The 23491-nt window shown below is 37.9% G+C and overlaps 1 protein-coding gene across 2 annotated transcripts; it reads right to left on the reverse strand.

The window, feature by feature from the left end:
- Window positions 1–815: 815 nt before the first annotated feature.
- hephl1b (hephaestin-like 1b) lies at window positions 816–17817 on the reverse strand. 2 transcript variants are annotated; one of them, XM_014970394.2, is made up of 20 exons: window positions 17159–17816; window positions 14791–15035; window positions 13251–13463; window positions 12832–13023; window positions 12372–12626; window positions 10816–10984; window positions 9133–9263; window positions 8894–9025; window positions 8298–8503; window positions 7977–8121; window positions 7635–7847; window positions 7154–7370; window positions 6901–7031; window positions 6696–6821; window positions 6501–6607; window positions 6174–6408; window positions 5353–5492; window positions 5075–5228; window positions 4957–4977; window positions 816–3166 (listed from the first exon to the last, which is right to left on the reverse strand). In XM_014970394.2, exons 1-20 carry the CDS (start codon window positions 17329–17331, stop codon window positions 3081–3083), a joined length of 3291 nt encoding a protein of 1096 aa, XP_014825880.2. In that variant the 5' UTR covers window positions 17332–17816; the 3' UTR covers window positions 816–3080. The 2 variants fall into 2 exon arrangements, with proteins under 2 accessions (XP_014825880.2, XP_014825881.2); XM_014970395.2 differs by lacking the exon at window positions 4957–4977 and having other exon boundaries at window positions 17159–17817.
- Between the last annotated feature and the right edge of the window lie 5674 nt (window positions 17818–23491).

Here is a 23491-nt window from a genome sequence, read left to right on the forward strand (position 1 = left end):
CAGGGCTCAGAAAAGGGCGCCCCCTATTGAATTTTGACTGCGTACAGTCTGTCCTCTCGTCAACTCCCAATTTCTGAGAAAGACTTCTGTTGAGGGCAGTGATGTGAAAACGAGACTATTAATCTATCTAGTAACCAAATCACCTTAGAATGATAATGTCACGCACCCGTAACAGAGGTCATGGGAAGATTGAGAAAAACCCATTTACAGCGGCGTTTAAGTTTGATCTTATCAGTCGTTGAAGAATGGGACGTGTATAAATGGAGGGGATTAATCGCGCAAAACATTGTCTGAGAAGTTAGAAGACAGCATATCTGCAGGTCAACACTTCTGTGGCTCAGTCGTAACTATTGATTGATCAAGAGAGCGGAAAAAAGCCTTGACGCAGATCCAGTGCTTGTGTGAGCGGTTCTCGGATGTTTACTGTGCTTTGTTTTCGAACTATGGTCAGCAAGCAGTGGTGTTTTTAATAAGGATGTTGGCTTCCTGTCTAAGGCAGCGTGACCAGCGGGTCCAACACGTTTGTATGTCACTTTAGCGGGCGCAAATCTCTGGGAGAAAATATTCCTCGGTTGACCAGGAGGCAGAAGTTGGCATCTGACATACAGCTTCTCACTTGATGGTAACTTAAAGAGCCATTTCATCTTTTTCAGTTATGTTTTTGTACAATTAAAACCTAACCATAGAAGATAATTATCAAAACAAGATATATTTGAAATAATAATAATAATAAAAAATTAGACAGTTGAAGGATGGGGTGGAGTTTGGGCCACAGGATGATGCCCACGTTTTGAAGATCAAAGACTCAGAAGCTGTTTTATATAGTTTATTTTATTAATTTATGCAATAAACACATTCTTGGATGCTGAACACTAGGCTTACTCATGTTGACCCGTTTTGCAACTAAAAAATATATAAAACAGTCATCAGTAATTCTCCATATACATGCATACATTAATATTCATGCATAAAGATATAGAAATTTAAATGAATTGCACAAAAGTTTGAAGGGTTACAAATACATGATGGTTAAAAGTTGTTTTTCAGTTTGGGACGTGTTTGTCTTGACTTGCAGTGGACTCTGGATCTGATGTGATCAATATGCAAATCAATCACTGAGTGAGCATCAGCAATCACAGGGACGTAAACACTGATATGCTAATTTCTGCTGGTACACAGGTCAAACTGTTAGATTGAAAGGTAAAGAAACACTCCTCTATCACATCCTGGATTTGTGATTTAGGAAATGATGATGGACCGTCTCCGAGAGCTGTTACTGTGAGAGCCCATGAGAGGCTTAATAATTACTCAGTCTTATCACACACCCTGCATACACAAATAGACCACAATTAGAATTAACCAACAGTGCATCATTTTTACTTCATAGGGTGTATCCATCTCATGATGTATCTGGTTCATTGCGGAAGATACCAGAGGAGGGATGTGGGGATTTCATTTTGTAAAAGTTCTGATTTGTAATAAAAGAAAATTCAGTTTTAAAATTTCAAGGCACTGGTTTTTCCCAGCTTTCAGGCTCTGTGGGCTCCATGGAGCCATAAAGCTGTTATATGCAGACAGATCTCCAAGTTCAGATCCCCTCAATCTTTATTTTCTCGAACAAGCTGTGAAATATTGTAAATTTTTCCAGAATCTGTCACATATTTTCAGCCTTATTGTTTTGAACAATAAGATGTCTGGCATCTGGAAATCCATCTGCCACAAATACAAATAACTACAGGCCTGTTTGAAAATGTTATGTGACCAACTAATGGATTTCTTGAGGAAAAATTTATTATTTTTGAGCAACATTAAGACTTAGAAAACACACTATAATCACTTTTGTAAAACTGATTAATTCCATTTTTTGCCAGTAGATTTGTAAATAACTGCTGTGCTGATATTTTCCTTAAGTTGCCAAGACCCTTTGACACAAATGGGCACAATCTACTGTATTTAAAATTACTGGTCAGCTCAAAATTTGCTGTCATTTTTCTCTTTCCCCTTGCGTTCAAAGCATGGGGGGAATTCAGCCATTTGATTCTTGTGCTATAAGATAAACATATTGAAAATAAATTTGGTCTTTTTTAAATTTTAATGTTTTTGTCAAAGAGCAACATGAACGAGAAATAATTTTCTTTCTTATAATGTTTTCTTTTAAAGTTTAAAGGCAAAAATCAAAAAATCTTTTCAGTTCATATTGATGTGATTGAAGTGAAAGTGTTTTTTGTATTTTAAAGTAAGACGTTTATTTTGTGCTGAATTTCGACAGCACACTGCAGCGGGTCCACCAGACCCACAAACAGTCGCTGTGTAACCAAAAATATGAGCACTTTACCAAGGTTAAAATGTAATGTCAGTTAATAACTAAATCAGAAACAAAATCCACCTTATGAAAAAACAATAAATGGTTTGAATGAAGTTTGACTTAAACTACACCACTGCTTTCTTGTTCCCAATTTAAACTAAACTTACCATGAAAAACTAAGCTCTTGCTAATGGACTGAATCCATCTGGTGAACTCAACATCATTTCACAAAATCTACAACCTTCACACCATTTTACATCATGACAGTCTCCATTAAAAAAAATCCATAAATCTTTGAACAGTGATGCAGACTCTGTTGACTGCAAAAAGACTTGACGACCTGCTCTTTGTATAGCTTTCCGTTTGTTTCCAGACTGAATGGATGCATGAATGATCACCACCTTGTGGTAGTAAGAGATGCTCACATGCAGAAGTAAGAAAAGAAAAAAAAAACAGTGGTCTTGCTTCTCGTCAAAAACAAATCGAGAGAACACAAAACAGCTAGAAGAAATAGATTTATCCATACATTCAAAACCAACTTAAAATATTTGGTTCAACATCTCTCCCTTTTTTAAAAAAAATAATAGATTGACAGTGCACAATTCAAAAATACCATCAAGTCATTGAAGTAGGCATGACCATCCAGTGGTTGACATAACAAACACAATACAATCTATTGCATATTATCTTACATAGTTTGGATTACATTAGGTAATCAAAAGAAAGGTGCATCATTGACCATAATTGTGCTTACACACATACAATCATCTGTCCCTCATCTATACATTCTTCTTGCTAGTAGACTGAATCCAGATGCGAACAGCAGCATCTTGAAACTGACTTTGTGTTCTGGTGCTGCAGCTGTGAGGAACACAAGAAAGTTAGTTCTCTGACCACACAAGGAACAAGCTTAAAGTAACTCCAGAAATGCTTTTTCTAAATATTCCTTTTTAATATGTTCATGAACATGACTGCACGCGTACTGTCAGCGCCACAGGGTTACCTGACCCAGATGATAAAATGTTCCTTTACTTAATGCTAACCAAACAGAATCAGATTGTGAAAAACATTCCAGTTGCTTTGCATAACACTGCAACCTGCACCACTCTCCAACTGCTGCTGGATAGAGTTAAATGAGCGGCGATCTTCTACCAGGCTGAATATAAAATATTGACAGTAGCTAAAGAATACCTTAGTGTTTAAATATACTAAAGTTTGTTTTATTTCACACTACATTGGACTGTTGTAAATAACTATTAGAAAATAGGGGCATAATCACATTGTGTAAACTTTTCCTATTTCCTTTGGGACAATCAGAAAAGCAACAGTATTGTTTACAGTATTGTTCTGTCTTTGCTGCAGCCTTGTTCCCTCTTCCCAGACAAATTTCTCCCATCGGAGACAAATAAATAATCCTATCTTATAATTACAACTGTATACATTCTAGGCTTCAATTATATTCTCATTTTCTGTTTTCTATTTTTAGCCCCTTGACGTGGTTTTGTGTGGCGTAGTTATGAATGCTTTGTTTCAAATAGTTCATATTTCTAAAACAAATGAAGCTATCATTAAGCCTAACATTGCTCTCACCTTTGTTAGATTTAGATTTTAAAAGAAAATGAACATAACTAATAGTTTATGATAGGAAATGGAATAGACAGCACTTAAAACAAAAGGCTGGAAGGCCTTCTTTTGATTACCCTAATCTTTAGCTTCCCTTATAGAAAGGAAATAAGTGGGGGGGTTTTTTCATAAACTCCTTAATTCAACAGTTATTAGCACTCCTTTTCTGTCTAAATTTTACTTGGTGTTAGGAGAATGCATGCTTTAATGTGTCCAAATTAACGACAACGATCCTGCAGTGGTTGGAACGCTTGGTAGTCTTAAAATTTGTTTCAATGGGATGAAATTTTGTACTGTATATAGAGGCACATTTCTCTTTCACACTCACTGCAGTGAAAGGAAAAAAAGGGGACATATGTCATTCAAATGAACCGACTGCGTTTTGAATTTCCCAACTTAGGGGATGGCCACAAGAAGGTAGCTATTTCCACACAATTTATTCATATCTGCTTCAATAATACAACTGAAACTTTGGCAAACAAGTCCAGAAGAAGGCCTACGTTTGAACTAATCCAAAAACAAGAATAGGGAAATAGTTCAACAAACATAAAATGAAACTTCCTCTGTCTATCTCAGTTCCAAGACCTAAATCTTATATAAAATTCGCTGTTTGTTCTGAAGAGAAAAGTGTAGAAAAGATTACTTAAACAAATATTCAAAGATCCCTCTCTGAGTATACTCCGACTATCCCATATTACGGTATGCAATTCAATACTTTCCTATTTACAAGAGAGAATGGCACTGGCACTGTAATATGACCCACATGACAGTTTTACCCTCTCAAAAAGTTTTTCCGAAATTTTTTTGTGTTAAATTACAAAGCTGCATATTTTTACATTTTTTTATTTTTTTTATTTTACCAGAGGTCCCTCATGCCTTAACAAATGTAGAGGGTGCGGCAGCTCATTATTTACTCAAAGCAAACTTTTTAAACTCCTTCTACAAAGCAGGACAGCACTTGCACTGAGATTCATTTTCTACTGAATGTATATATATATATAAAAAAAATCCTTCTATAATTTGCTCACCTGGCAAGTGGCTCTCTGTTGCTGTAAAGACACATAGCAAATGTAGGAGGGACAGTTCAACAGCTTGAATATGTGTATGTTTAATAAGAGGCACAAACAGAATGCCTTAAATACAAACCTCTTATTGTGTAAGTGGTCTCCATGCCTGAATGGATGTGGTCAAAGACGTGACAATGGAGCAGCCATGTCCCTGGGTTTGCCGCCACCATCTCAACAGTCTGGAACGTCCCAGGGAACAGATCGAAAACATCTGCACGATGCACATGGTCCATCTAACACACACACACACACACACGCATACACACACACACACATATCAGCACTGAAAAAGAAAACAAAGAAGAGGAAATATGCAAAATAACACAACAGAGGAACTGAGAGTGTCCTGGAACAAACCCTGTAGATGAAGGTTTCGGCATGAAAGTGAACTGTGTGCATGTCTATTTCGTTGCCCATGCCAAGCAGATACCAGTCGACTCTCTCATTCTCCTTCATCACCAGTCCATGGAGGTTACCGTACAGTCTACCATTTATTCCTGTAACACACACATTTATAAATCACACAACCAGCCGTGACGGGAAACCATCTGAACATAAAATTAAACCTTTTTACCATAACACTACACTGTTTTGACTATAAATGATGTAAGCTGGAAAAGAGTAGTTTTCTACTTTGTTGCGCCATCTTTTATAGACTTGTTATTGTACTTGTGCAAGATTTTTCTTTTTTTGATCTTAGGATTTTACCAAATTTCTCAAGCTGTTTGTTTCAGGATGTAACATTTACTTTGACTGGATGACCACACTGGACCGCTGGAAATGTAAACGCTTCTGCTGCTGTAATTTGTGCAGAATGTTGTTTTGGCATTGTCTTGACCATATAGGTCAGTTGCTGCAAAGCGTCTCACAGAGATCTCTTAAACGGTCCGTGCTTGCCAAAAATAGATGGTCATTTTTTTTAAGCGGACGACACTGTGACCATGATGTGCCGACAGAATATGATTCATAAGACCACAGGGAAATGTTTTTAGTCCATGTCGCCATGTTTCATAAGTAAGTCTAACTGAGACAAAGTCCCCAAATGTTATATTCAAGGCACGTCTCATCCACACAGTATTTCCACTTGTTTATTTCCACTCTCTTTTATATGTGACTGAAGTTTGCAAATCATTTAATTAAAAAGTAAAAGTTTCCACACCGCCCTCTTTTGTTCGTACCGTGCATCAAATTACTCTCCTCAAAGTCTTCGTCTTTTTTAAATGTTCCAGGATCAACGCCAAGGTATGTCTTAATGTTGTCATCCAAGTACCAGGACTGGTTTTCATCATACACCAAAAACAGCAGCGCGAACTCCCTGTCTATGTCCTGCCTTTGTCTGTCGACCAACGCGCCACGGCCCAGAGTCCCAGGCCTGCATATCACCAGGGGCCCAAGAAGACCACTGAAGAGATCCTGAGGATGGACACACGAGTGCTTTAGCTACATGAAAATTAAACTGCAAATTATGTATTTATAAGTTAATGTTTCTGTAAGGAGGGATGTACCTTGATGTAGTCAACAGATGAGAAGTAAGCATAGGTAATGCAGTTAGGATCTGAAATCGTTGGGCCAGAGCTTACAGGAATATCCCAAGTCAACTCAACAATGTGGCCTGAAGGACAGATAGAATATAAGAACTCCATAAAGTCAATCCAGAGAAAGCAGCTTCTGTTATACAGATTTGTTTTCCTTATTCTCACCAGGTTGAACAGTAGTGTGTGAACCGCTGGCCTTGACTCCGTGTGGTGTGATGGAATAAGGCCGACTGGCTTTGTTTTTGAATACAATCAGAATCTGCTCTCCCACCTCTCCGTGGATTATCGGACCTACAAATGGAAGAAAGATATTATTTGACATTCTCTGTGTTTATTTAGCAATGCTGATGCAAGGAGGTGCTAATCTCACCCAAGATGCTCAAGTGTTCCTCGCGTGCCTTCTGAGTTTTGAAGGTTTCGTCTGTGTATTCACGATACACTACCTTCTTATAACGGGAGCCAATCCTGTTCTCCCCTTTACCCACAAATATGTTGCCTGGACTGGGAGACATGTACCAATTAGCTTCCATCAACAAACAGTAATAAGTTCCACCACTAATTACAGGCTCCAGGTGCAACACGTAGACACATCATCCCACAGACGTCCTGCCTTACTCACACACCTCTCCTCTGGATTTGTGTTGTGTTTCTCCAGCTCCCAGTCTCTTGTAGGTGAGTAGTCCCATTCAATTTCCTCTGCACTGATATAATACTTCACAATCCTGGTAGGGTCAGAGTGTGGGGCATGTGTTCTTTTGCCCTTGCAAGGTTTGACTTTGTAAAGGTGCCTCATGCCAGCTGAGAAGTGATCTGTTGTTCTGCAGTCCACCTCAAACAGACCTGAGAGGGTCAATGAACAAATTATTTCATCAAATTTTACTATCACGATTCAATGACAAAACCTGAAAAACTCCATCCTGCATTTGTTATTATTATGCCTAAGTATAAAAGTCTTAATTAGTTCTTTGCTATTTTTGCCAGCAATATTAACAACTATTGTGGAAGGTCCAAAGAGCCACTGGGTTTTGGTGTCCAAACATTATCCTCCCTTAGATCACATTTTATAATACTTTTGCAGTTGCAGAAAATGAATGCATGACTAACCATGATTATTTGGCTGCATGAAGAGAGCTGCAGTGGTGTGGGGAAACAGGCTGACTGTATCGCGTGTAGTGCTTTGTTTCTTGAAGGTGTTTCCCTCAAAATACACTCCGTGTATGTCTGCCTCTGTGCCGAGCCCAAAGGTGTACCACATGACATTGTCCCCGGCACACATTTCCAGCCCTGGAAGGTTCCCATACATGAGTCCATTTATAGCTGAAAGAGAAAGGGACAAAATAATTAGCGGGAGAACAACCTGGATCTCGAAAGATAGAACTATGATCTCCATTCATAAAAGACTCATTAAGACAAAACTGTGCAGCCTTTTTCAAACAAACTGATTACCGTGCATTTTGTTGCTCTCCACAAAGTTCTCGTCTTCTTCATCTGTCTCAGCAGTGCCGAAAAGCTTGATGTTTTCATTCAAGTACCAGCTCAAGTTTTCGTCCATGACAGAGAAGAGGAGGAAGAACTCCTTGTCAATACCCTTCTGTTAAACAATAAACACTTACAATTCAGGAAACAGAAGGGCGTTTAGAAATTACAGCATGTGTTTATGTATGGCTTTGTAGCAGTGCACCTATAATTAGAGGATACATAACACAGTAGGTAGAATTCTCTTATCGTGGGAAAAGTGTGTGTGCAAAGAGATTATAAAACCCCTACCTGGATTCCTTTCTCCCCCAGCGCTCCTCGTTTACACACAAGCAGAGGTCCGACTAATCCGGAGTTGGTATCCTTGACAGGATCAGTGGCGGAGTAGTACAGGTAGGGAATACAGGGAGAATCGGACGACGACGGGCCTTCCAGCACCCGCCAAGTGTAGACGAATTCCTTACCCGGGTCAACATGCGACCCTGGATTGTCAGAACCTGAAACATTACAAACAAAGCAATGAAAGTTCAAATAATACACCTCCACAGACTCATTATATTTTTGTTAGTTCAAATATAGTTTACATTTTTTTTAGTATTGTTACTATTTTCTTTTATTATTTTCTTAATTCCCTGAGTCAATATTGTTTTGAATTTTTTGTAAATCCAACTAATCTTTCTCTGTGATTTGGAACAAATTAGCAAAACAGTGTGAAAATAAAAAAGTTTAACTTTAAAAAAGAGTGGAGATATTTTTTGACAAAGGCACAACAAAGTTTTTTTTTTTTTCATTTCATAAGACAGACTGAAAGAAAAACCTCCAGAAGCAGTAATGTTTTAGCCTCTAAAGTTGGCAGTGAGCAGGATTGTCACTGACCGCTTCCTCACCATCTTCGTAGCTGGTTCCCTGGGAATGTTTCTCATAGTGGAGTCCATGAGGATGAATGCTGTAGCTTCTATTGGCCTTGTTCTGGAATGTCACTCTGAGAATATCTCCCTCCTCTGCCCTCAGAACAGGACCTGGCCAAAAGTTAGAAAAAGGAAATTAACAGCAGGCTGCTGCAAGACGAGCAACTTTAACATTAAACAAGACATTTGGAGAAAAAGCCAGAGAGAAAAACAAGTACCCAAGAGTCCATGATGGGATGGTGATGGTTTGACGTGGGTGAAGGTATTGTCTGTGTACTCTTTGTATATTACTTTTACATAGGTACCTCCGATTGCTCCGTTATTTCGGCTAAAAAACACCTCTGATGCCCTACAGAGGAAAGGACAACACAAATCAACCAGATCAATAGATCCATTATTCTGTTCCTGACAGACACAGAAAACTTGATTCAACAAAACATAATCAGCTCAGAACAAACCAGAGCCCAGATGCAGACAGACAATGCTTCCTATGTGATGTCAGTTTTCATAGGATGATATAAAGCCAGAACAAGTGAAGCATATGTATTAAATGCAATAACAAGGATTACATTTCCAACAAAATTAGTATAAAAATGAGAAAACTTCATGACAGACATTTCTTACTTCTACTACCTCTACTGGCAGTTTTTAAGTAAAATATTACCAGGTGAAAAAGCAATCAAACTTTTTTACAACTGCTAGCCAGCTTTTTTCTGTTTGTATTTCTATGCAAGGAAGATCTCTTAGTTCACAGTTTTTTCTGCTAGTTCTGCTAGAATAACTAAGCTAAAAGCTTAACTTAGTTATTCTTCCTCTTCCTATTAAACTAGTGTTTTTCCCTCATGCAATGTTTATTTCTCCTTTAGCTCCTTTTTACTTATAGATTTATTTACCCAGTTATTCTCACATTTCAGCTGTTATTTTTACTCCTCTGTTGTTTTCATTGTCACTTCTTGTAAATAGCCTGTTGGTTTTTTTAATGCTGAAATACACATGCACATGTTGTACATTTTTAAAATTATCCCACTATGTTGGACATGCCTTTGAATCGGAGTACACCATTTTTAATAATGACGTATTTATCGAGATTATTGTGTGAATCTTGATGATTCAATTGCCTGTCTCTTTGCTGCTGTTGCTCTGGAATTTCCCTACTGTGGGCTAATAAAGGATATTCTATTCTATTCTATTCTATTCTATTCTATTCTATTCTATTCTATTCTATTCTATTCTATTCTATTTCATTCTATTCTATTCTAGTCTAGTCTGGTTTAGTCTAGTCCGGTCTATTCTTCCCACAGCCTGCCCGGGTTAGGGTTGACTGGTAACCTCTTCACTCCTCCAGATGATGTTGCTTCCTAAGTTTCCTTTCCTACCTCTTCCTAAGGAGATCCAATCAGTGCCTCTGTTTCCTCTCAGGGGACCTGGCCAAGATTTCCACTCTTAATCCTGTATCTCTCACAGCGTCCTCTGCTCCTTTCATACCAGTGTTAACAGCGGTGTCTCCACCCTCAGTAGACGGTCCTCAACTCATATCCTGGGGATGTTTGGATTACTTTGGTGTTTCTTTTTTTGGTTGTTGTGACTCAATGACAAGTCTAGTTGTCTTACAATTGGAAAGTTACCTGTCAATCCATTCTGGTGTGTGCATTTGTGAATAGCTGTAGTGTAAAATGCTTTGAGGTGTTAGCGTGACAAGACGTGGGCCATTTAAGTTCAGACCTTTCATTATTTGTTGGAATTGAGCCGGGACTCTGGCTCAATCACTTTAAAACTCATACGCCATTACACTGAAAGTCCACATTTTCAGAGCACAAATCTCACCAATGGGCCTTGGTTCTGGATTATTCAAAACATTACACTAGACCTCACATGAGGCAATGCTAAGCATGATTACTCACCTGCCCTCTTCAGTAAGCGATGTGTTTTTAATCAGATTCTTTTCTGAAGGGGCATAGTTCCACTGGACTTCCTCTGCTGCCAGGTAGAAATCCCTGACAACACCAGGTGTTGTTGTGCTGCCAGACGAAGAGTCACATGACATCACTTCGTAGAAGGCCTGCATACCAGCTGAGAAAAAAATCAAATAGGCACAAAATATGAGTTTGTTTACAAAAATAACTTGCTTATCTTTAAATGAACATCAAAAAGGGTTATGGTTGCCACAAATTTAAACAACTCCAACACCACTTATAGACTTTAACAATTAATGCCTTGCAAAACATTTTACGCACTTTCAACATTTTCACAATTTGTCATGATCCAACCAAAACATTCACTGTATTTTTTTCATAACTAATGTCACACACAAGCACATATTGGTGCATACTGGTGAAGTAAAAGAAAGAATACATGCTTGTCTAAATGTTTTAAATGTTCAAATAAAAAAACTGACATCCTGAATCAGTTCTTTCCAATCAATTTTGGTGTAATTAACACTGGACTTTTACCTACTATGGAAATAAGACTGAATCTTTGTTCTTTGCAGAATAGTTAAAGCTCAGTCAGACTGGGTGGAATATGGGATGACCATTTAATTCCATGTTTTGACACATTTTTTCCACCCACGCTGATGATTTTTGCAGCACCTCCTGAACTACCAAGGGACTCTTTTCTGTTGCACCGTTTAAAGCTCTTCTTGCAAGACTGGCTTTTCCTTAAGAGTAACAGAGTAGTAAAGCGGAGTAAATACAAATGGTAATGGCATTCTTCACACCTCATTCTCCATATCATCTTGATCCGTCATGCCTTGGAAAATAAAACTTTCGCTTATTTACTGGGAAGAATGAACTGATAATGGAGGTTGCTGAGCGAGTGTTATAATTATGGAACTGATACCGGAGGTTTCAGTGAAGATGTTTTTTCTTCTTTGTCCAACCTAAACCTGTTTAACCAGGTTTGATTTAGGGACAGAGATACCGATTAGCCAGAGATGGGAGAAACAGAGAGAAACTCCCTAGAGGAGAGAGACGGGTCGAAGGCACCGTGTACGTGACTGATAAGATATAAAACATTGTTATGTGTTAAGTTTCACTACTTCTTCCTTCTTCTCTCTTCCTATCTTTTCTCACTCGCTAAAACTTACTCTGATTTTCTAAATAGAATATATAAAGACAAATGTGCATTTCTCTGACTGATTCAGTGTCTCGCTCTCTCCCAAAACAAAAATAGTTTTTCCTAAACAGTCACATGAAAATGTGAACAACATTTTCAAGGAACTGTATTTGCTGTATTTTGAGAGAGTACAATTCTTTGAGGCGGAGGTTCACAGGACTTTGGACACCAATAAAACACATCACGGCCCGATTTGGACAGAAACACACCCCTCTGCTATGTGAATGCTGGTAACACAAAACAGCAGCACCCCACAGACACACATTCTCCCCTGTCAGCAACTCTTGGCAGCCAGTTAGAGGGGGCAGAGGCGAAACAAAGGTTAAAGGGCAAGTAGTCCTACCTTGTAAGTGGTCGTTAACCTGGCAGCTCAGCAGCCACTTTCCTCTCATTTTTGGGACCATTGCAGCAGTAGCGAACGTGGCTGGAAACAGGTTGATTGTGTCAGTGCGGTGGCCTCGGTCCAGCAGAGTGTTTCCATGGAAAAAAGCACTGTGGATGTCCACTTCATTACCCATCCCAAATAAATGCCAGGCTACAGGCCGGTGCTGGCAGAGCTTAATACCAGGCAGATTACCAAACGTGTACCCGTTTATAGCTGTAGTACAAAAGAAAACATATTTAAATGAACAGCAAATAAAAACAAAAAAAACTAGTGTATTTACAGAATTTAGTGTTATTACAATTAACTTTTCCACAAAAGTGAAGCAGAAAAGGATTACGATCGGAAAACTAATTTACCAGTAAAAAGTATTCTTTTGTTTTAAATAAGGACAGTCTTAAAATGGGAAAAAGGTTCTCACCATGCATCAAGTTTGACTCCTCAAACTCTGGATCGTCTGAAGAGACCCGATCTGGTTCCAAGCATCTCTTAATGTTGTCTTCCAGGTACCAGCTCAGGTTTTCGTCCACCACACTGAACAACAAGTAGATGTCCTGATCGACATCCTTGCGGGCCGACTCGGAAACCTGTCTTCCAGGATTCTTCAGAATACCTTAGAGAACAATTAACAGATTCTTCTTTAATGTCTTTTCAGATATTTTTATTTAATTGGAGAACTTCTCCTACAATTATTATTTTTTTTTCAAATTAATGCTGGGTTCAGATAATTTAATATTAAAGACATGTATAGTGCAGATAAGGACAATGCAGTTCTTCTATAGTATATACACAATGAAACTCTCCAGAGAAGCTGACAATGTTTCATATACTTTTTTGTACCTTTCTTGCATGTGATGAGAGGTCCAATGAGGCCTGAAGCAATATCCTTTGGAGTATCAATGTGGGAGTGATAGATCCAGGTCAGGCAGTTGGCGTCATCGTTTGTGGGGACAAACCTCGGTCTTACCTCCCAACGGTAAGTGTAGCTGCACCCTGGAGGGACAGAGTCATCCTCCTTCCAATCATTGTGTGTCTTGTCTGGATACAGAGCTCCTGAAAAAACAAAGCCCATTATTAGTGCTCTCATTATTCGCGTTCAGATCAATTTTACAGAAGAGGCACAATAATATACTTTCACTTCCTCAGATTTACCACATCATTCAGTTACTTTAGGTTCTCTTGAGTTTCTTTACGTGATTTTGTGGTCTTTTTACTTAAAATTGGTCAAGAACTTAATGAAATAGCAACCTTCTTTTCCTTAGCATTCCATCTTTTGAGCGCAATAATTTTAAGTGAATTTAATGGGTTTAAAGTTTTGATTTACAACAAATTCTACAAATCCAACAGATCCAGTTTTTACAGAAGCATATAGTCATCTTAGTTCAATCATACAGAAGACTAAAAGATGATTAAGTACATTCAAACTTGATTCCAGCAGGGCAACAAGGCAGTAAAGTTCACAACCAACTGTATTAATTAACTGACTTTGCAGCAAACACTTCTCCTGATCAAGAGCAAGAAAATAATGAAAAGATGATGTTAATATCTTTCCAGCATTTCCTCAAACTGAGGATGAATTTGGCAAAAGTGGAAAACTTCCTACTGTGATATGTCTGTGCATTTTACATAATTTTAGAACTGTTTTTGTAGTTTATAGAATGAATGTAACTGCTTACTCTATATTTCTCACTCAAAAAGCTTAATCACACTGTGCATTTGAAGTTGAAGCACTTTGCACTGGTGAACCTTAAACCAAAAGCATTGCCCTCACATGACAGTGGTTAATAACTAAATGTATTAGTTTTATGTATCAGATGACAGCCTTTATAGTTCCTCTTTCAAGCACATCTTCTTCTGTTCCTGAGCCGTTTCAGTTTGGTATATCTGCAGAAATTTAACAGAAAAGCTTCGTGCAGATAAAAACATAAATCAGTGGTTTGTATTTTGACTGTGATTCAAAGAAAATCTTCCTCAGGATGGCGGTGTGATTAAAGGGGGTGGTGGAGAGCAGGAAATGCTCAACAGAAACTAAAGCCTCTCAGAGCTGTCAGGGTAATCTTACTCTTGTGTAATGTAGCAGCTGGAAGAGACCACTGAACACATTCCACTAGAGTCTGTGACGATCAGGGAGTAATGGAGCTTAAAACGGGGCTTCCCAGTCATTTTATACTGGAGAACTAACTGAGCAGAGACACTTTCACTTTCTAAAATAACACCATGACAACAATGCTTATATGTACTGTATATAAGCAACTGTAGTTGACATATTTAGTGTAAATTAATGTTCCACATTTTCAGACATGGCTATCCAACACATGTTCTTTATAAGAACTTGTGATTCCTCTCCAACTGTGAGTTTGTTCACTGTGTGATACTTTACCTTCTGAGTTCTTCTTGTAGAAAAGTCCATGGGGATGTATGGAGTAGCTCCTGTTAGCAAAGTTTTTTAGGTGAATGATGATGACATCATCAAGCTCAGCTCGCAATATGGGGCCCAGAAAACCAAGCCAATCTGGCCTGGCCGCCAGGTGGCTGTAGGTGGCGTCTGTGTACTCTCTGTACATTGCTTTCTTGTAGGTACTGCCAATGCGGTCTTTCCCTCTTTCCAGGAAAATAGATGCATGTCTGAAATAGAAAGAGAAGGAAGTAGTTACATGTAAAATAGAGGAACTATACAAAAGAGATACATCTCAGACCATAAGGCCATGTTGAACACATATATTTGTTCTGCATGGAGAGCAAACCAATTCCGTTGTGTTGCACATAGTAAAATTTTACTCAAGTAGTTGAAAAAATTGTAGGTCTTATAGAAGCTGATTTTGACTAATTATGCAGCATAGTTTAAAACTACAATTTGAGATGTTTTTGAGATGTTTTTGTTATGATTACATGTTTTTCAAGGATAATAAGCTATTTCTGAACCTGTGACAAATGCAGTTTTGCTACTATGTATCCACCTCAAAACTACAGCAATCAGAAAAGAAGAACAATGCATACTTGTAACTTCTATTTTGATCTTTTGCAAGGTCGCGGGGCTTTCTGGCTTGTTGTGCAATAAAAAAAACTTCATGTCTGTGTGGTAATAAGATGTTTTATAATTGTTCATGTTTTTCTGTTTTCTCTGGCAATGTTCAGGCGAAGTATTAATTAAATGTTTGGCTTTTTATGAAAAAAATAAATAAAGTATTCTCTTCGATTTACTGTGACCAATATTTTTTTTATTTTTTTTTTACAAGAAATAAGTAACTGAAAAAGAGAGAACATAAGAGCAAAATATTTTTCCACAAATCCTGCATGTTAAAAAGCTCTTTGTTGCATTCAAGTACACAACAACCTATTCCTTCACTTTTATTTATTGTTTAAGAAATTGCTGATGCTTGTTTTTAAATGTCAGATCAGCTGTTGAAATATCCTCTGTCAAATATTTAAAAAATCTGTAAAATACAACCTGCCTAACAACATGAGGCAGACTGTTGTCAGTTTGCGCCACGTTAAAGCAGTTTCTTGTTGCTTTTTCTTATTTCAAAAAGCAGCAAGAAATTCAAGAAGCAAAAAAAAAATTAAAGAAGTAATGAGAAACAGTGACACAAATTGATAGCATTGGCTAAATTAAGCCAAGAGCACCGCGATAACTCATCCAGGGGGGTCACAAAAGAATATGACATTAATGCCTGAGGCAGAAAAATTATTCATAGGAGAGATCCAAAGTAGAAACAACTGTGAGATCCATCTAATATTTGTCACAATACTTCTTGATGTTCCTTAAGTATTTTTGGTGTATGAACAGATGAAACAAAGATTAAACTTTTTGGAAAGTGTCTGTCCTATTACATTTGACATAAAACTGACATAACATTTCAGAAAAAATATATCATACTGATAGTCAAACATGGTAGTGGTGTGATGGACCTTTAATAATGGAATATTCCACTCTCTAAGTGAAAGTTTTGCAGAAAGTCTGGAACTGGGTCTTGAAAAGTGAAAATGATCCAAACTATGAAATGAAGCAAATTAGCAAGTTAATCTGGGAATTGCTTAGAAATGTCAAAAAGTCAAAAATAGGCACTTCATCTGATTGAGATCCTGTGGCATGACCATAAACAGGCCACCAGTGGTCAAAAATCCTTGAAGCTGCCACCGTTAGATTTGGAGGGTAATTCATTGTTTTTCACACTGGGCCATGTGTCCGGTTTAGTTTAAAATCATAATTTGAGATTTTGAAATACGTCTGTATTCACTCAACTACAGTTGGTCTGAAAGAAAAAACTTTCTTTTGTGCTCTGAAGCAAAAATAAAATAAAATTGAGAGGTACCAAACACCTTTTCATCTCACTTTATATATAGCGTCACCATAACTTAACTTTTAGACCTTCTCTTTCCTGTTCTGACTGGTGTGAAAACACGTAGTAAGTGCATTGATGCGTCAGAAGAGCATCGCGTTTTTCTCCGTTAACATCAGTCAGACCTCTAGCCACTCACAACAGTCCGGTCAGAGGTCTAAGCTCCGTCACACCTTGATAACGTGCTCTAATAACCCGAAACAGAATATTTCCCATCTAGAAACAGTAAATCCTTTCTCCATTCATTTTCAGTTTCTTCTTGTCTCTTCATTATTAAGCACATGTGTATACTTTCACACCTCATGTGGGCTGGTCACAGAACGGGATCAAATGAATGAAGATGGAAGCGTAACGATCACCACTAAAAACGCCTCTCCAACAAGCCCGAATAAACTCATAAAAACTTACTCGTCATCTGCGATGTTTTGGCCGTTCAGGAGGTTTTTTTCACTTGGTGCGTAAGACCAGTCGTCCTCTATGATCCCGATATAGTAAATTCTCTCCCTGCTGTATGCTCCTTCCGCGCCAAACGAGAGAATAAACAACAAATTACTTAGCAAGAGCCAGAATCTCCGAGCCATGTTAGGACGTGACCTCTGTCCGCTGACGGGAAGGAAGCTCCGAGGAACAAGTGAAACCTCCGCAGAGAGACTGAAGTGCGTCCAGGGTGCAGCAGCACTTACGAAACCCTGCAAATGAAAACAGTTAGTCCATTCAGCCGGAGAGCCCCGGTGATATGACCGCCTCCTCTGGTACCAGATGGGCAGGCGTAACAAGCACTCGTTCTGGCACGTCAAAATATAACTAAATTCCTCTGCAGAAACATTAAGATAATCGATGAATTTTACGGACTCAAGCACACAAGAGAGCTCTAATCTCAGTTAGCTGTTTTTTTTTGTTTTTGTTTCTATGAATAAGCACCTTGTTATTTTCTTTCTCTTTCACATTGCTACCAATATACAGCAGTGGTTCTCAAACTTTTTTTTTTTTATAAATACAAGCTCAGTAAATTTACAGATTTTCAAGAACTTACAACTTTATGACTAATATTTTAAAATAGACATTTCTCAGTTAAATGAAAATAAAGAAAATAATAATAACCAAAGGTTTCTCTGAGAAACTATACTCAGAGATCTAAATTCAATTGAAAATCAGATAATTAAACGAATATGCATTCGCAAACCATTGCTGAGATAAGCCTTGTCATACATGATATTAGAACATTATCATGACTTCTGACTCAGTCATGCAATAACACACACACACACACGCACACACACACACACACACACACACCTATACGGGTTTATATGTATTAGCAGGACAATTTTTTCAAACCAGTTTTTTGCAACATTAAACGGACACCCCTTTCCACTTATGCTAGAAAGACGTAGTAAGTTGTCAAAAATCTTGTTTGAGCTACACAACATAGATCTCACTTAAAAATTTAGATACACACATCAGAACTCAAAATATGAGAACCTGATGCAATGCTGTATTAAAAGGACAAAAGATAATGAGGTGCTTGGCTCCGCCCATGACACCAACAGTAATTATCAGGGCCAATTTTATTTATCAGGACCACAGCATACACATACAAAAAACATACAATTTATGTCCATTAAGAAGTCCAAACATGGAAATATGGACTATAACTGGTCCATATTTCTGTGCAGTGCATCTGTCATCCCATGAGATGTCTGAATCATCTAGGGAATCAGGAACATACTCCTCTTCTGATGATGTCACCTCACTTGAACTTTGTTCTGGACAGACCTGTTGATTAAAAACATATTTTGTATACATTGAAAGCATTTCAGCAAGAATATTTCGGTAACACTTTATTTGAAGGGGGGTGAATAAGACTGTCATGACACTGTCATAAACATGACAACACATGTCATGAACATGAATAAGCCTTCATGAATATTTATGACTGTTGTCATAAAGCGTCATTCGGTAAATTATGACACTTTTAATACAAAGTTGACATTATTCAAAATGTCTTTGTTATGACAACTTGACATTAACTAAGAAATCATTACTGTTTAAACTTACCTTTAATAACATGAAGATACCTAATTTTTAAAGTGTAATCAGTAATTCTTTGATAACAAATTTATATCAGTATATGAATACTGAATGATTGTTTCTAAAAAAAAATTAAAATAAACAATGTCTACCTAATGTATGAACCTGTCAAGTTGAGTATTACACAGGATCCATGTGTCTGTGTGCATCTAAATTTAACTTTCATTCTTTTCTACCTCTAATTTCAAAACTCAGTCTTCCACATTTCTACATCTTACATGATAAGTATTATACAAGACCTGTGTGTTTGAAGAGTACTTCATATTATTTTAGTGACTTTATATAAGAATCTAAGTTGGTTGTTGGAGAGCAAAATTACCTCAGGAGGGTTGGTTGAACAGGATCCGCATACATCCATGTCACCAACCTGACACAGTTCATCTTTGGAAATTTGAAATGTAAAGAACACTCAATAAATGTGAGTTTGTTGAAAATGTAGAAAACAGTCCTCCCTATTTCTGCACCTTACATTTTGAGTATTACACAGGACCTGTGTGTATGTGCGTTTCTAAGTGTAATTTTCTATCTTTTCTACTAGTAATGTCAAAACTCAGTTTTCCAAATTTCTGCAACTTACATGATGAGCATTACAAAAGACCTGTGTGTATGTGCCCTCCTAAATGTGACTTTCATTCTTCTTTACTTGTAATTTCAATACTCAGTCCTCCCTATTCCTGCACCTTACATTTTGAGTATTACACAGGACTTGTGTGTATGTGCGCTTCTAAAAGTAATTTTCATTCTTTTCTACCTGTAATTTCAAAACTCAGTTTTTGAAATTTCTGCAACATACCTGATGAGCATTACACAAGACCTTTTTGTATGCATGCTTCTCAATGTACCTTTCATTCTTCTGTACTAGTAATTTCAAAACTCAGTCCTCCTTATTCCTGCACCTTACATTTTGAGTATTACACAGGACTTGTGTGTATGTGCGCTTCTAAAAGTAATTTTCATTCTTTTCTACCTGTAATTTCAAAACTCAGTTTTTGAAATTTCTGCAACATACCTGATGAGCATTACACAAGACCTTTTTGTATGCATGCTTCTCAATGTACCTTTCATTCTTCTGTACTAGTAATTTCAAAACTCAGTCCTCCTTATTCCTGCACCTTACATTTTGAGTATTACACAGGACCTGTGTGTATGTGCGCTTCTAAATGTAGCTTTCATTCTTTTATATGTGTAATTTCAAACCTCAGTTCCCCCCTTTTATGCAGCTTACATATCAAGTGTTACACAAGACTTGTGTGTTTGAACAGTACTTAATATCATATCAAAAACTCTATTTTAGAAAATAAGTTGGTCGTTGGAGACCAAAATTACCTCATGAGGGTTGGTTGAACAGGATCCGCATGAATTCACGTCACCAACCTGACACGGTTCATCTTTGGAAATCTGAAATGTAAAGAACACTTACTGAATATGAGTTTGTTCCCAATTTAGAAAACAGTCCTCCCTATTCCTGCCCATTACATTTTGAGTATTACACAGGACCTGTGTGTATGAGCGCTTCTTTATGCAACTTTCATTCTTCTGTACTTGTAATTTCAAAACGTAGTCCTCCTTATTCCTTCCCCTTACATTTTGAGTATTACACAGGACCTGTGTGTATGAGCGCTTCTAAATGTAACTTTCATTCTTTTGTACATGTAATTTCAAAACTCAGTCCTCCCTTTTTATGTGGCTTACATATCAAGTATTACACAAGACCTGTGTGTTTGAACCGTACTTAACAGTCATCCCCAACCACAGGACCGCGGAGTAGTACGAGTCTGTGGACCAATTGGTACTGGGTCGCACAAGAAAAATATTTACATGTTACGTATTGTCTGAGTCTGGAGGATCCATTATTTTGAAAACCCTTTAACTGGATTCTCTCGGTTACGTCTTGTGCGGCAACATTGAGCCCACAATGAGTAAGAAAGCGATGTCTTTGGAAAGTTTCTTTGGAAAAGCGGAGAAAGACCACAGACAGGAGAGTGGATTTATCCTGAACCTGTAGGTGACTCCCATGTTCCAAGCCCACTCTGCATAATATGCACTGGCTTACTAATGAGGCAATGAAGCTTCAAACTGCTTTGCCATTACACACCAAGCACCCTCTGCATTGGGTGTCATCGTTTCCCAGGTGGGATCATCTCATTGCAGAGAAACAAGCTCAGGACTCCCATTAATTTATAGTTGTGAGTTAAAATTTTCATGAAAATAAATGTTCGTTTTTGTGGCATATTCAAATCTTATTTTGAAGGGATGTGTGAACGTTGCCAGAGCGACCAGAGTCTGAGAGCATTATGGCAGTTATCGAGACGAGAGAAATAGAGCTTGTAAGTCTTAAGTCTGGTTCACACGGCATGATTTTAGGATTCAGACGATTTTCCAAACTTCTGTGACCACAGAGCTGATAAAAGTACAACAGGTTCGTGTGTCCAGCCACATAACAGGAGCAAATCTTGCCATGTGAGCAGGCTTTAGTACAAAATAATGTCACGTTAATTTAATGGATAGCTGAAAAGTTACCGGGTTTATCAACTGTGGTAGCAATTTTGCTCCAACTCCACTCCTCATCATTTCTATGGATATTCTTTGTACGAAATGCTTTATAAACATTCATGCCATTTCCACATATCTTCGATGTCCACCGGACTCATTTGTGCATGTCTGCTCAGCTCTTTGGGATTCCCCTCCATGAGCTACGTCACCGCGCTTTCTGATTGGCTACCTGTCAAGTTCAACAGGTTGAGTTCTAGCTCCCAATCAAGTAAAAACCCTACAAGTTGCTAGAATATGCCTGATTTTAGATCAGAGCAGTCCCAATGTTCCAACGACTGGATGCGATCATGCCACAGATGGCAGGATGAACAGTTACAATTATCGTGAGCAACGTTCTAAGATTGCTGTAAGGGGAAATTAAGGGTAAAAAAAGAACCCGAGCCTCAGAAAAATTGCCAAGTCTTGACCGGTCCGCGGTGATAAAAAGGTTGGGGACCACTGGTACTCAATATAATTTCAAAGACTTTATCTTAGAAAATAAGTTGGTCGTTGGAGACCAAAATTACCTCTGGAGGGTTGGTTGAAATCTGAAATGTAAAGAACACTCACTAAATGTGAGTTTGTTCCCAATGTAGAAAGCAGTCCTCCCTATTCCTGCAGCTTACATATTGAGTATTACACAGGACCTGTGTGTATGCGTGCTTCTCAATGTAACTTTCATTCTTCTGTACTTGTAATTTCAAAACTCAGTCCTCCCTATTCCTGCACATTACATTTTGAGTATTACACAGGACCTGTGTGTATGCATGCTTTTCAATGTAACTTTCATTCTGCTGTACTTGTAATTTCAAAACTCAGTCCTCCCTATTCCTGCACCTTACATTTTGAGTATTACACAGGACCTGTGTGTATGCATGCTTTTCAATGTAACTTTCATTCTGCTGTACTTGTAATTTCAAAACTCAGTCCTCCCTATTCCTGCACCTTACATTTTGAGTATTACACAGGACCTGTGTGTATGCGTGCTTCTCAATGTAACTTTCATTCTTCTGTACTTGTAATTTCAAAACTCAGTCCTCCTTATTCCTGCACCTTACATTTTGAGTATTACACAGAACCTGTGTGTATGCGTGCTTCTCAATGTAACTTTCATTCTTCTGTACTTGTAATTTCAAAACTCAGTCCTCCTTATTCCTGCACCTTACATTTTGAGTATTACACAGGACCTGTGTGTATGTGCGCTTCTCAATGTAACTTTCAGTCTTCTATACTTGTAATTTCAAAAGTCAGTCCTCCACTTTTATGCAGCCAACATATGTAGGATTATACAACACATGTGTGTTTGAACAGTACTTCATATCATTTCAATTACTTTATTTTAGAGAAAAAGTTGGTCGTTGGAGACCAAAATGTGCACTTCTAAATGTAATTTTCATTCTTCTATACTTGTAATTTGAAAACTCAGTCCTCCCTTTTTATGCAACCAACAAATCTAGTACTACACAACACCTATGTGTTTGTACTCTACGTAATATCATTTCAATTACTTTAATTTAGAGAATAAGTTGGTCATTGGAGACCAAAATTACCTCAGGAGGGTTGGTTGAACAGAATCCACATGCATCCATGTCACCAGCCTGACACAGTTCATCTTTGGAAATCTGAAATGTAAAGAACACTCACTAAATGTTTGTTCCCAATATAGAAAACAGTCCTCCCTATTCCTGCACCTTACATTTTGAGTATTACACAGAACCTGTGTGTATGCGTGCTTCTCAATGTAACTTTCATTCTTCTGTACTTGTAATTTCAAAACTCAGTCCTCCTTATTCCTGCACCTTACATTTTGAGTATTACACAGGACCTGTGTGTATGTGCGCTTCTAAATGTAATTTTCATTCTTCTATACTTGTAATTTCAAAACGCAGTCCTCCCTTTTTATGCAGCTAACATATCTAATATTACACAACACATGTGTGTTTGAACAATACTTAATATCATTTCAATTACTTTATTTTAGAGAGTAAGTTGGTCATTGGAGACCAAAATTACCTCTGGAGGGTTGGTTGAACAGGATCCGCATGCGTCCACATCACCAACCTGACAGTTCATCTTTGGAAATCTGAAATGAAGGGATGTACACTGAATGAGTCCATA

Source organism: Poecilia mexicana, unplaced genomic scaffold (genome assembly GCF_051168715.1).
Source record: "Poecilia mexicana isolate PSO_F unplaced genomic scaffold, ASM5116871v1 scaffold_14, whole genome shotgun sequence".
NCBI lineage: Eukaryota > Metazoa > Chordata > Actinopteri > Cyprinodontiformes > Poeciliidae > Poecilia > Poecilia mexicana.

Excerpts from the sequence above, each read along its gene's own strand:
- hephl1b (XM_014970394.2), bottom strand. The coding sequence starts at position 17,331 with ATGGCTCGGAGATTCTGGCTCTTGCTAAGTAATTTGTTGTTTATTCTC. Across the intron at positions 7,371-7,634 it reads CATGCAGCCAAATAATCATG|GTCTGTTTGAGGTGGACTGC; the intron begins GTTAGTCATGCA and ends TGACCCTCTCAG. Across the intron at positions 6,822-6,900 it reads GGAACACTTGAGCATCTTGG|GTCCGATAATCCACGGAGAG; the intron begins GTGAGATTAGCA and ends TTCCATTTGTAG.